The 13479-nt window shown below is 48.8% G+C and overlaps 1 protein-coding gene and 1 long non-coding RNA gene across 3 annotated transcripts; one reads left to right on the top strand and one right to left on the bottom strand.

Moving 5' to 3' along the window:
- Positions 1-277: 277 nt before the first annotated feature.
- LOC150051976 (uncharacterized) lies at positions 278-3688 on the bottom strand. The gene is made up of 3 exons (XR_016538466.1): positions 3514-3688; positions 1208-1417; positions 278-403 (listed from the first exon to the last, which is right to left on the bottom strand). It is a non-coding gene; the product is annotated as an uncharacterized LOC150051976 (long non-coding RNA).
- A 120-nt stretch (positions 3689-3808) lies between these two features.
- Chct1 (CHD1 helical C-terminal domain containing 1) lies at positions 3809-12062 on the top strand. 2 transcript variants are annotated; one of them, XM_090351758.1, is made up of 6 exons: positions 3809-3966; positions 6140-6241; positions 6435-6610; positions 6973-7072; positions 7648-7843; positions 11821-12062. In XM_090351758.1, the coding sequence occupies exons 1-6, from the start codon at positions 3919-3921 to the stop codon at positions 11904-11906; spliced, it is 708 nt and encodes a 235-aa protein (XP_090207884.1). In that variant the 5' UTR covers positions 3809-3918; the 3' UTR covers positions 11907-12062. The 2 variants fall into 2 exon arrangements, with proteins under 2 accessions (XP_090207884.1, XP_090207883.1); XM_090351757.1 differs by lacking the exon at positions 6140-6241 and having other exon boundaries at positions 3828-3966.
- The last annotated feature ends 1417 nt before the right edge of the window (positions 12063-13479 follow it).

The following is a 13479-nucleotide window of genomic DNA, read 5'->3' as shown; positions in this document are numbered from 1 at the left end:
TGCCTGCAGTTTTCTTCTATTCATCTCCCTAAGCCCCATCTGAGGAAAGCAAACCTTCCAGAAAGAGCCACATGGAAATCATTAAGCCTAATCATTGACATGATCCCAGACTCTTACATATTATTTCACTATTTAGAAACAGGCCCGAAAGCTCTGAGGTTGCCATTCTGCAGTGTTATTTTGATGCCCTGACAAGATATTTTGGGAGCATATGAAGCCCAAATTAAAACACTGTGACAAAAAAAAAAAAGTAAAATTAAATCAGGGCTTCATTAAATGGAAAAGTACAGTATCAGATACAAGTAAACGAAGAAAAGCACCATTTTCTGAGACGTATTTTGAGAGTAGAAGAGATGAGAGATGAAGTAGATGTTCATGGCCTTTGTGCCTGGGTGTGTCTGTCCTGCAGAGTGAGGGAAGAAAAAGGTCTGGAGAGGCCCAGGGGCTGTGATTGGACAGGAGGTTCTTCCTGTCCACCTCAGGGCTGGGATAGGCTACAGCAGCTACAGTGGGTGTGGTCAAGGATAGACTTCTATATAAGCCCCTAATTGGTCACCTGAGTCTGAAGTAAGATTTGCTATGTGGCTTTCTGGCTTTCTTCCTCTGTCTCCCTCCTTTCCCTCAAGATTACTCCAGATTTGGGTTGGGAGTTTGGCCTAGTGGTAGAATGCTTGCCTAGAATGAATGAAGACCCGGGTTCGATTTCTTGGTACTACATACATAGAAAAAAGCCAGAAGTGGCGCTGTAGCTCACGTGGTAGAACTCCAGCCTTGAGAAAGCCCAAGGACAGTGCTTAGGTCCTGAGTTCACAGCCCAGGACTGGGGTGGGGGGGAGATTACTCCAGACTCTGGTGTTTCTCAGTGTCTCTATTTGAGTACAGAACTGACTCAGACTGACTCAGATTTGAAGATTCTTCTTTTTCTTTTTTTGTAGATCATGGGGCTTGAACTCAGCCTGGGCGCTGTCCGTGAGCTCTTCAGCTCAAGGCTATTGCCCCTGCCCTACAGCCAAGCCCCACTTCCCGTTTTCTAGAGGTTAATTGGAGATGAGTCTCAGGCCCTTTTGTGCCTGGGCTGGCTATAAACCTTGATCCTCAGATCAAGGTTAGTTAGGATTACAGGCGTGAGCCACCATGCCCAGCTGATTTAAAGATTCTTCTAAATACAAAAAACACTACTAAGAAGATGCTTATCATTAGATCAGACCTGTTCGTTTCTAGGTTCCTGCCACCTTTGAGGCTGTAGAGCTCTCTGATGAGTCCTCATATACATTGTGTTGGATAGAATCTGTTGACTTGGAACCTATCAACACTCTGTTTTAAGTAGTGACCGAGACCGGGGTGATTTTGGAGTATGGATGCCTTGGCCCTCAGCTGGGAAGTTGTCAGTATTCTCTGGAGACCAAAGCAACTGCAGCTAGAACAAAAATCAGAACAAGCTGTGCTCAAGTGGTAAAGTGTCATCCTTGCGCAAACATATTTAGGAATAGTGCCTTGGTCCTGAATTCTAACCCTAGTACTAAAACAAAATGACGCCCCTCCCCCCCCCAAAAAAGAAAAAAAAACCCTCAGATCCTTACACCTGATGTGACATACCTATAATTAATCTCAGCACTTGGGAGACAAAGGCAGGTGAATCTGAGGTTCAAGGTCAGAGTCTGTCCCAAAAGCCAAAACCAATAAACCAAAACCAGACTCTTTTTTGACTAAAAGTAAAACACATTATTTTTTTGCCAGTTCTGGGGCTTGAACTCAGGGCCTGGGCATTGTCCCTGAAGTTAGCACTCTACCATTTGAGCCACAGTGCCACTTCTGGACTTTTCTGTTTATGTGATAATGAAAAATCGAACCCAAGGCTTCATGTATGCTAGGCAAACACTACCACTAAGCGACATTCTCAGCCCATATTTGCCATATTCATTGTTTTCTTAAAGCAAAGACAGTGAGAAGTCATTCTTGATGTTTGAAGCATGTACTTGACTACTTACTTGATTTGATTTCCATGTCGATAAACACCAGGACAGCATTTCAACACTTGATTTCTAACCCTTGTATAGAAATGAAACATATCATGTTTCATTTGTATTATTGCTGACATTTCAATTGTCCCCAAAATGTCACTACTGTGTCTTCAACAAATTTGCAATTTAGGACTATTCTCTCAAAGTAGAATGACGAGGTAAAGAGATTTCATTGAACAATTAGGGACATGTCATTTACCAAAGGCCACTCTGAGTAGTACAGAGGATTCCCTTCCCCTTGCCCTAACATCATCATCCTTTGCTGTAAAATACTCCTGAACCTTCCAGTTTGTAGGCCAAGAAGTAGGACCCGTGAGGACTCTCAATCTCCCTACTCCCCTAAAAATACATCAAAGACATTTGCAAGACAGCTCAGGGACAATGCTCAGGCCTTGAGTTCAAACCCCAGGACTGGCACAAGAAAAAGAAAAAGAGGAGCAGAAGGAAAAGGAGAAAGAGATCATCAACAACAACAAGGAGGAAGGCTGGCACCAGAGGTTGGTGCCTGTAATCCTAGCTACTCAGGAAGCTCCCAGGTCCAAGTCAGCGATTCACTACCGGAAAGCTGCAAACTGGAGATGTAGAGTGCAAGCAAAACTTAGCACAAGGACAGCACCCAGGCCCCAAGTTCAAACCCCAACACTGGTACCCCCCAAAAAAAGGAATACCAGAAGAAGAAGGGGTGGGGGGGAGGAGGAAGAGGAGGAGGAGGAGGAGGAGGAGGAAGAAAGATGATGGAAGAAGGAAGAAAGGAGGAGAAAGATGAAGAAGAGGAAAAGGAAGAAGAAAAAAGAAAAAGGAGGAAGAAGAGAAAGGAGAGGAAGAAGAGGAGGAGGAAAAAGGAAAAAGGGGGAGGAGAAGGAAGGAAGGAAGGAAGAAAGGAAGGAAAGAAGGAAGGAAGGAAGGAAGGAAAGAAGGAAGGAAGGAAGGAAGGAAGGAAGGAAGGAAGGAAGGAAGGAAGGAAGGAAGGATGAAATAGAGAAAGAAGAGGAGAGCGAGCGCGGCGGGGAGCAGACGGCAGGAAGGGCTCTCACCCAGGCCCCGGCCAGCTCCGGGCCGCCCTGGCAGGTGTCTCTGCGGCGGGGGCGAAGCGGACGAGAGACCCCGAGACCCGACCCGGGGAGGCCGGGATCGAGCCGGGCGGGGCCGGCACAGGACGGGAGGGAGGCTCCCGCCGCCGTGGAGTCCAGCGCCCCGGGGAAGACGAGGCCCCGGCGAGCGAACGGCGGCTGCAACGGTCTCAGCCTCGGAGGACGCGGGGCGCCAGTGCCGCCCTGGGGGCGACGAGGCCCCAGCCGCGCCCCCCGGCCCGCCGGACCCCGCAGACCCCCGTCCTCCGTCCCCTGGCGGGCAGCGTGGCCGTGGAGCCCAGGCGAGTGCCCAGCCTGCGCCCTCCCCGCCCCGCCGGGCGCCCCGGGGCGCGGCCCGGCCCCGGACGCCCCGCGCCCCCGGCCTGCGCCCTCCCGGAGGCGGCCGCGGAGGCGGTGCCCACCTTCTCTCCAGCCCTTTGTCCCCAGTCCGGAAAGGAATGTTACAAGCCTTCGGGGACCCCCCGCCCCCGGTAGCTGAGCAGGGCGGGTTCAAAGTCAGCGGCGCCGGGTTCGCGGGCGCAGGGCGGGCGGCTCCCCCGACAGCGCGGCCGCCCGGCCCGCCCGGTGGCCGGGCTCCCCGGTCCGTGCCGGGCTCTGGTTTGGAGGCGACGACTGGTGGGCATCGGGAGGGCGGTGGGGGCGGGGGCGCCTGGGCTCTGTGTTGGCAGTTGCCATGGTTTTGCTCGGAGTTCTGGAGCCAGCCGGTCCACTCCCTGAGACGCTCAAGGTCACGGACGCTGTGGGTCAGAAGCCCGAGGGGTACCGAGGAAGCCGGCCTGCGCCGAGCCCTCCTGAGCCCTGCGGGGATGGAGGGTTCCGATGGGCAGGGGGGTGGAGACAAGCCACTAGAGAAGGTGAACGGAGAGAGGGGGCGCTGGGGACACCCCCCTTCCCCAGGGGGCGGGGGGAGGACGTAGAAGAAGGAAAACCAAACACAAAAACGAGAAGGGGAAAAATAATAGAGCTCCTGAGTGAGCGGGAGGCCCAGTGAGCAAGAGGCAGATGGAATTCATCCGGATGACCTGGCGTAGCTCAGAAGCAGGACACGGTGCCCGGCCTGCTTATCAGACATGTGATCCTGCTAACATGCTAGACAGAGAGTCCTGTCCAAGTGTGTGTGCATGCACATGTGTGGTGTGTGTGGTTGGGCAGAGCGCTACACATGTAACTTTATGGAGTTAATTATCCGAGACTCCTCTCCCGAGGGCCTGGCTAGACTCTCTCATCCCCACCACGTCTCTACCTTTTCCTCCGGTTCCCTTCAGAGTCTGGATGGGTGGGACATCATTCTTCCCCCCTAGACAAATAGGAAAGAAGGCTGGTGTTTCTAAGAAGCGTGTGGAAGGTTGGACGCAAATCCAGTTCATTCACTCTAGCCCAAAAGCTCTGACTTCTAGTAGTAGTTCACAATCATTTTGTTTCCATTAATGGTTTATCCACTCACTCTGTCCCACTTTTTTGCTTTCAAAAGATTCTAGTAGAGGCCGGGAGTTTGGCCTAGTGGTAGAATGCTTGCCTAGCATGCACCAAGACCCAGGTTCAATTCCTCAGTACCACATACATAGAAAAAGCTGGAAGGGGTGCTGAGGCTCAAGTGGTAGAGCTCTAGCCTTGAGAAAGTCCAAGGACAGTGCTCAGGCCCTGAGTTCAAGCCCCATGACTGGCAAAAAAGAGATTCTAGTAGCCACTGTCACATATGCCCTTCGGATCCTTGCCATAGTGCTAAAAACATCGAGGTATAAAGGCATATCCCTGAGATGTGGCTGGTCAATAGATGTTTGCTGAATGAAAAATACATGCCGCACTGGTGACTCACGCCTGTAATCCTGCTACTCTGTCTATACACTGAGATCTGAAGATTGAGGCTCAAAGCCTCAGAAGTGAAGCTATGGTAGAATACCAGCCTTAGGCAAGAAAGCTAAGACACAGTGCCCAGGCACTTAGTTCAAGCCCCAGCACTGGCATACATAGACCAAAGGAAAACCAAAGAATAAGGTCAGGCACAAGTAGCTCAAGCATGTAAGCCTAGCTACTCAAGAGGCTTCGATTTGAGGATTTTGGTTCCAAGGTAGCCTGGGTAGGAAAGGCCATGAGGCTTATATCTCTAACTCACTACACACACACACACACACACACACACACATCAAGAAAAAGATTTGTGGCTGAAGTAGAACACTAGCCTTGAGTACTAAAACTTGGGGAGAGTGCCCAGGCCCAGAGTTCAAACCCCAGGACTAGCACAAATAACTATTTACATACAGAAAATCAATGAGCCCCTGCTCTTTCCTTCAAGGGATTTTGGAAATCTTGTGATGTTCTAATGTTCTCATTTGTAACCAAGGGTAATCATATGAAACCTTCCAGACTTTGTAGCAGAATAAAAGGTGTTAATGTTTATCAAGAGCTCTATAAAGTTACGTAGCATAACATGCCACAATCATAAAAGAAGCAGAACAGGGCTGGGAGTTTGGCCTAGTGGTAAAAGTGTTTGCCTAGCATACACGAAGACCCAGGTTTTATTCCTTGGTACCACATACATAGAAAAAAGCCAGAAATGGTGCTGAGGCTCAAGTGGTAGAGCTCTAGCCTTGAGAAAGTCCAAGGACAGGGCTCAGGCTCTGAGCTCAAGCCCAGGACTGGCAAAAAAAAAAAAAAAAGAAGCAGAATATTCTATTGGGGGTGGTAGTGGAATGGAGTTTAAACTCAGGGCCTGTACTTGCTAGACTGAGCACATTGCCACTTGAGCCAAAATTACATCCCCATCCCTTTTTGCTTTAGTTCAGATAAAGTCTCACACTTTTGCCCAGGGCCCACTTTGGATCTAGATCCTTCCACCACTTGCTCTAGGTTCTCTAAGCAGAGGTTTCAGAGCTGAGTTTCTTTGTAAAGGGCTCATCTCTGTGCTGGGTCAAGAAAGAAGAGGGAGATGGAGAAGGGTTTTGGCTGCCATTTGAGCCAAGGTTTTCCCAGCATTGCCCCTCAAGAGCAGAGGCCCAAGGCTCTCTGACTGTACCTGCTTCCTCCCAGGTGACCAGTGTGCCTTGCTTAGAGAGGAGTTCTAGCACCATCCCAGCTGGAGACTCACTCGTCCGCCATGCCAAGGGCCTGGGCCAGGACACCTTCAAAATTGTGAGTTAAGGGGCCAGACTCTGAGTTCCATACAGCCCCTGGCTCTTATTCCCCTGTGAGGAACTGACAGACATCAGTCCCACAGCTCATCACCCTGCTTGTCACACTCTTGGCTGCAAGTGGGCTGAGAGGTCTCCTGGGGAGGCTCCTTTCTGAATCCACATGGCCCTTTCTGAGCCTGCTGTCTCCTCAGTGTAAAGAATACCTAAGGCCGCTGAAGAAGTACCTGCGCAAGTTGAACCTGCCCAAGGACCTTCCCCAGAAGAAGAGGTTAAAGTACATGAAGCAGAGCCTTGTGGTCCTGGGAGATCACATCAACACCTTTCTGCAGCTTTACTGCCGAGCCTGGGAAATTAAGCACTGGAAGAAGTAAGGAGGCTCCCAGCCCTTCCCCTCAGCCCCAACCCAGGTCACCCATCTTCATTCAAGAGGACATCCTCGTCAAGATCCCCAGGCCCTCTTTATGTGGCTGAGGTGGGACCTTGGAGCAGAAGGAACAGGGTTCTCACCTCCTCAGGTTAGCACTGACTGCACATTACCTGGACAAAACCCCCATTCTGCACCCTAAGAATAATGTGCCAGCGCAGACTGCTCCAGCTCTGCAGATCCCAACCTCCCCTCCCAGCACTGAAACCAAGGAAGTTACATGTGCCTGTTCTTCCCCAATGGATCCTGGGTCACAGGAAGGAAGGGGGGCCCTGGGCCTCACACATCGGGGCTTCTCCCTGCAGGATGCTCTGGCGATTCGTCTCTCTCTTCTCAGAACTGGAAGCGAAGCAGCTTCGCCGGCTCTTCAAGTATACCAAAACCAATCAGACAGCCAAGTTCCTGGTGAGTCTTAGGGAAAGTTCCTCCAGGGACCAGCTGAGGCCTGGTCCACGTGTTCTTAAGTCATTTGTGGGGAAGACTGGGATTGAGTCGCCCTCTGACACAGCCTGGTCCCTCTGGCCCTTCTGCCCATGGCTCTGTCTGAGTCCACCGTGCCCGGGATGCTCACGGCTCATACCTAGAATCCTAACCTATGCAGGAGGCTGAGATCTGAGGACTACAGTTTGAAGCCAACTCGGACTCCAATTAACCACCAAACGAACTGGAGTAGAGCTGTGGTTCAAGTGACAAAGCAATAGTTCAAGGACAAAACTAAGGCCTGGAAGACCACACATAGACACACAACAGCAGCCGCAGTACACTAAAAATAGTCAAAGACAGCTCTGGAACAGACGGTTGGCAGACTAACTTCAGGTCTCCAAGTTTCTCCCCCTCCTCTTCTGTGACTTTCATCCGCTCATCTTTTTGGCCAGTCAGCTGGGACAGACACTCATCTTTTGGCAGCAGTTTCTTAATTAGTACAGGACAGTTCATACCTCTCCCTGCAAGCTCCCTGAAAGACTGTGGCCCCATTGCAGGTGGCATTCTGCCCCGTGGACGCACGAGAGAGATCCTTGTTGGTGGACCAGGAGGACAGCCTGCCCAAGCTGTGCGACGCCTGGGGCCTGCGCTGCAACCTCAGTGGCATGAAGGAACGGCTGTCCAAGATGCAGGCCCCGCGCCACGGCGCCGCCATGATGGAGGAGCAAGTGGAGCGGGACTCCATGGGGAGAGGTAATTCTCCACTTGGTGGTCAAGGTTGTGCCTGAACCACAGCTTTGCAGGTGCAGTGGAAACAGCCAGAAGTCTCTCCTTCCACCTTCTCTTCATTCTTCACCCTGCATTTTTCTTTCTGTTCTGCCTTTCTCCTCTCTACAGTCTCTTTTTTTTCTCTTTAGTGCCTCCTCAGGTATGCTGGCCTCCATCCCCAAGGCTGGCACTCTACTACCTGAGACACAGCTCCACTCTAGCTAATTGGAGCTAACAGTCTTGGGGACTTCTTGCCTGGGCTGGCTTCAAACCCTGATCCTTGGATGTCATCTCTCTGAGTCGCTAGGATTATAGGTGTGAGTCACCAGTGCTTGGCTACTTTTTATTTTTAATATATACATACATATGGGTTTGCATGTTGAACTTTTCAGTTAACATTCAAATATAAACATTTCCCTCTAAGACTAAAAGCACTATGGGGCCAGTTTCTTAATGGCCAAGAGGGCAGACTCCAGGAAATATCTCTGGAGAGCAACAGAATGCTCACTGTTAGGTCAGTATGGGATACAAAGAAAAGACTCTGTTAGAATGAGCCACATAGCAAGAAAATTCTTTCTCTGCCACTTGGGCCATGCGTGCTGTACTTGCTTGTCTGCCAGACGCAGGGGGAGCCAGCTAGAACAGGGTCTCTTTAGTGCCGACTCAAGCCAAGCTGGCACCCATGAAGACTGAACACGAAGATGGTTGATCCATCCATCTCTCTCTCTCTCTTCTGAAACTGGTGGTTGGGCCCCAGTTAGCTCTGCTACTGCTGGGGAAGGTAAAGGCAAATATCGTGGCCCAAGGGCCTCAGAAGGTAAGCCCAAGCTAGATTCCGGTGTTCTGAAGGCCCAGCTGGTGGGAGCCATTGAGGGACAGTAAGCCTTAATTGACCTCAGGACCCACCCTTCGCAAGCACCACCTGGGCCCAGAGGCTCAGTAGGAGCAGTAACAGGTTAAAGGCAGCGGACGTGGACTGTAGAGCTAGGGAGACCTAGAGCCCTGTGCGGGGACAGAGCGCCCACAGTGTAAACCAAGAAGTATATGATGCTACTTCCAAGAGCGATGGGCAAGGTGGCTCCCATCGGTAATCCAGCTTTTGAAGAGGTGGAGGTAGGAGGATTGAAGTTGGAGACCAGCTGGAGCAAGAGTACAAGGCTCTACCAGGAAAAAAGAAAGAAAAGCAGGGCAAACCAAAAGAAAAAGGACTAGGATGCGGTAGGGCACTTGCCTAGCAAGTACGAAGACCTAAAGTCAAACTCCAGTATGGTAAGAAGAAAAAGAAAGCTGCTCCCAGACGGTGTTCAGCCAGGCATCCCCTGAATCAGATAGGAAGCGAGGGCTGGCATTCTGGGTCAGTCTGTCTCCATGGTAGGTGCTTTTGGTCTTTGCCTCAGGTGATCCCTCGGGCTTTCCAGTGAGGTGGCAGGTTTGACCTCATTCTACACTTGCGTTCTTCCGGGCCACAGGGCAAAGGGTGTGTGCTGGTCAGGACAGGCTGCCCAAGGCACACAGCTCTGGTCAGGCTTTCAAGAAAGGGAAAAAGAGGGGTCAGTGTGCAGAAGCGAGCAGTCTGGGTCTGGCAGTAAATGGAAGAAATGGAGGAAAGGAGGGGTATGTACATAGAAGGTGGGCTGAGAAGTTTGATTTTCTGAAAATACACACACACACACACACACACACACACACACACACACACACACACACACACACACACAAAATGCTAAGGACAGAACCCAAGGACCTAACTAGCTTTTATGGTGGTTAATTGATTATATGAGTCTTATAGACTTTTTTTTGATAAGTCTGGCTTTGATTTATAATCTTCAGATCTCAGCCTCCTGAGGATCTAGGAAGTAATTTTTGTTTTTTACTGTTATAAACGTAAGCATATATTATATGTAGACAAATGAAAGTAGAAAAATACAAACATCACATTGTCATTACCATTTTGTCCCAGATCTTCTTATGGAATCATACTATATATGAAGCTTTTTTTTCCCTTTCCTTGTGTGTGTGTGTGTGTGTGTGTGTGTGTGTGTGTGTGTGTGTGTGTGTGTGTGTGTGTGTGTCTTGGTGCTTGAATTTGGCCTGGGCACTGTCCCTGAGCTCTTCAGCTCAAGGCTACTACCCTACCCTTGAGCCAAGGCCCACTTCCCATTTTCTAGAGGTTAATTGGACATAAGAGCCTCAGGTCCTTTTGTGCCCAGGCTGGCTTTGAACCTTGATCCTCAGATCTCAGCCTTCTGAGTAGCTAGGATTACAGGGGTGAGCCACCAGCGTCTGGCCCTTTCCTTTTTTTGAGCAGGGTCTCCCTATGTAACCCTGCCAGACTTGTCTTATTATTATTTTTTTTTTTTGGTTAGTCTTAGAGCATGAACTCAGAGCTTACGGTTAGCATTCTACCACTTGAGCCACAGCTCTACTTCTGGATTGTTGGTAATTTATTAAAGATAAAAATCTGCTTTCTTGCTAAAGATGGCTTTTAACTGTGTTCCTCAGATCTCCGCCTCTTGAGTAGCTAAGATTATAGGCATGAGCCACTGGTGCCTGGCTGGTCTTGAATTTTTGATCTTCCTATCTCAGGCTCCCCAGAGTTGGGACTTGCACATATAATTTTTATTTGAACTTGCATTTTAAATTAATGGTATCAACTTTTCCAGCAACACTTTATTTCAACTAATTACTAGGTTAAATACACCTTATTCAAATTTCAGAGGTAATTCTCACACTGCTTTTCAAAACACATTTTCCTGGGCTATTTCCCTTAATCTTTGTATTTAACAACATCTCTCCTTTTTCCGTATTCTTGAACTTTCAGAGAGATTAAGCTATTGCACTAGGAATTGGTCCACTTTTGTCTTTCTTTTTTCTTGTTGCTTCTTTTCAGCTTGCTTCTCTACCTATAAACACAACTTAAAACACACACACATTGGGGCCGGGAGTTTGGCCTAGTGGTTAAAGTGCTTGCCTAGCATGCATGAAGACCCGGGCTCGATTCCTCGGTACCACATACATAGAAAAATGCCGGAAGTGGTGCTGAGGCTCAAGTGGTAGAGCTCTAGCCTTGAGAAAGTCCAAGGACAGTGCTCAGGCCCTGAGCTCAAGCCCAGGACTGGCAAAAAATAAAAATAAATAAATAAAACACACACACACGAACTTTAGATTCAAAGTCTTGGTGATCTTTTATTTCAAATGGGGATTGAAGCAAGAGCCTCATGTATGCTAAACAATCACTACACCACTGAACTGTTATATCAGCTCATTCCTGGGCTAGAATTCATGAGTGGGGAAGTTGTGTTCATACCGTGGTTGCATGAAAAAGTACATAGGATATTATGAATCCCATGTGCAGGCTGAATCTATCCTGCAATTAAAAGTAACATGACAAGCCAGGTGCTGGTGGCTCGTACCTATAATCCCAGCTGCTCAGGAGGCTGAGATCTGAGAGTCAGGGTTCAAAGCCAGCCTAGATAGGAAAGTCCACGAGATTCATATTTCCAATGAATCACAGAAGAAAGCTGGAAGTAGAGCTATGGCTCAAGTGGTAGCATGCTAGCCTTCAGCACAAAAAACTCGAGGACAGCATCCAGGACCAGAAAACAAACAAACAAAACCCCCACAAAACTTGCTGATATTTGTAAAAGTCACTGGTGTTTGCAAAGTACTGAAAATGGGGTCATGAGACACAAGAAAGGAGCAGAGAGGAATAAAGAGCATGAAGCCAGAAACCAGAATTCTTGGGTCTGTGCTGACTGTCTCCCTAACTTACTATAAGGCTTTGAATAGTGCCTGGGTGGGGATCCTTATGTCTCAACCAGGTCAAGGCTGTCTTCCTGCCTCACAGGTGAGAAGGTTTGGGTAGGAGGAAAGTATGGGACACAGCTGAAATGAAATAACATCTTATTTCATTTCCTCTCTGCCCCCATCCACCCCATCACTGATTTTAACCCCTCTTTCAGATCGTTTAAAGAAACTTTCTCAAAAGACAAAACTCAAGAAGAAAAGGATTAAGGGGGCTCCAGAAACTCCAGAGAGCTGCCCATAAGAAGACCCACTGGGACAAAAGGTCACCCCCTCACGAACGCCGTGCTGCTTCCATCTGTCAGCTCCCCTGGAGAGGCCAAGGTGGGACTACAGAGGGAAAAGAAGAAATCATCCTTACCAAAAGGATGCTCAGCTCTTAATTAATGGGGTGGGAAATAAACATTAAGACAGTTCTCCCGTATGTGGATAATGGTCATTATTTTGTTCATCTTTTGTTTAAAATGCACATGCCAGTCACTTTCTAAGTAGGCAAGTGCCTCACCTATGGACAGGAGAATGGGCTCCCTAAGACAAATTCTACTCATCCATCAGAAAGAATGATACGGCACCATTTGTGAGAAAAATGGAAAGACTTGGGAGAAAAAAATATTTAAGCAAAGTAAGCCAGACCTAGAGAGAAACAGGCTGTGTGGCTTCCCTCATTTGTTACAGCAGGAATGTGTCTGTAAATCTACAAGTAAAGAAGAAAACCTACGTTGGGACATGATAAGTTATATAGACTCTAGATATTCACACACAGTGAGACCCCAGGATATTCTTAGGAAAGGAACAGGAAAGGGCAGTACCTATGTAAGTGCATCTGATCATAAAATATCGAGGGGCTGGAAGTGTGGCCTAGTGGTAGAGTGCTTGCCTAGCATGCACAAAGACCTGGGTTTGATTCTCCAGTACCACATATACAGAAAAAGCCAGAAGTGGTGCTGTGGCTCAAGTGGTAGACCACTAGCCTTGAGAAAGCCTAAGGACAGTGCTCAGGCCCTGAGTTCAAGCCCCAGGTAACTGGCAAAAATAAAATAAGGAGCATCAAGCCAGATGCTGTTGGCTCACGCCTGTAATCCTAACTACTTAGGCAGCTGAGATCTGCAGTTCAGAGCCAGCCTGGGAAACTCCATGGCACTCATCTCCAATTAAGGCCAGAAAACCAGAAGTGTTTTGGAGTTGTGTCTTAAACTGGTAGAACACTAGCATTGAGCAAAGGGACAGTGCCGGGGCACCAAGTTCAAGTCCTATGACTGACAAAGAGTGGGGAAGAGGGAGGAAGAGAGGGAGGGAGATAGAGAGAGGGGGGTGGGAGGAGATTTAATTAACCCTAGGTAAATAACCAAGAGAGATGTTCCCTATATTGCAGGCAACACTGCCACCTCGAGGGATTGTGGGATATTACATCTGGCTTCTTCCAGCCAGGCTGGTTGTATGTGCAAAAGAAGTCAGTGGGAACTCCCTATCAGACCAGAGAAAACTCAGGAAGCCCAAAGTCAGAGGAAAGGGGTGAAAGTTGGTTTTGGAACCCTCTTACCTTTGTACTGAGAAAAATCTGGGATTTCACACCATCAGTGTTCTGCTTGAAACCCTCCAGCAGCTCATTTCATCTACATATCCATCTTGTCTACCAGGCTCCATGCATTTTGCTACCTTTCTGCTATCATCCTTGCTTTTTTTTTTTTTTTTTTTTGCCAGTCCTGGAGCTTGAACTCAGGGCTTGAGCACTGTCCTTGGGCTTTCTCAAGGCTCGAACTCTACCATATGAGCAACAGCATCCCTACCAGCTTTTTCTATGTATGTGGTACTGGGGA

This window comes from Megascapheus bottae, chromosome 17, assembly GCF_031878675.1.
Source record: "Megascapheus bottae isolate mThoBot1 chromosome 17, mThoBot2.hap1, whole genome shotgun sequence".
Lineage (NCBI taxonomy): Eukaryota > Metazoa > Chordata > Mammalia > Rodentia > Geomyidae > Megascapheus > Megascapheus bottae.
Note: the sequence above shows the minus strand (reverse complement) of the source record. Positions and strands in the feature narration are given on the sequence as shown.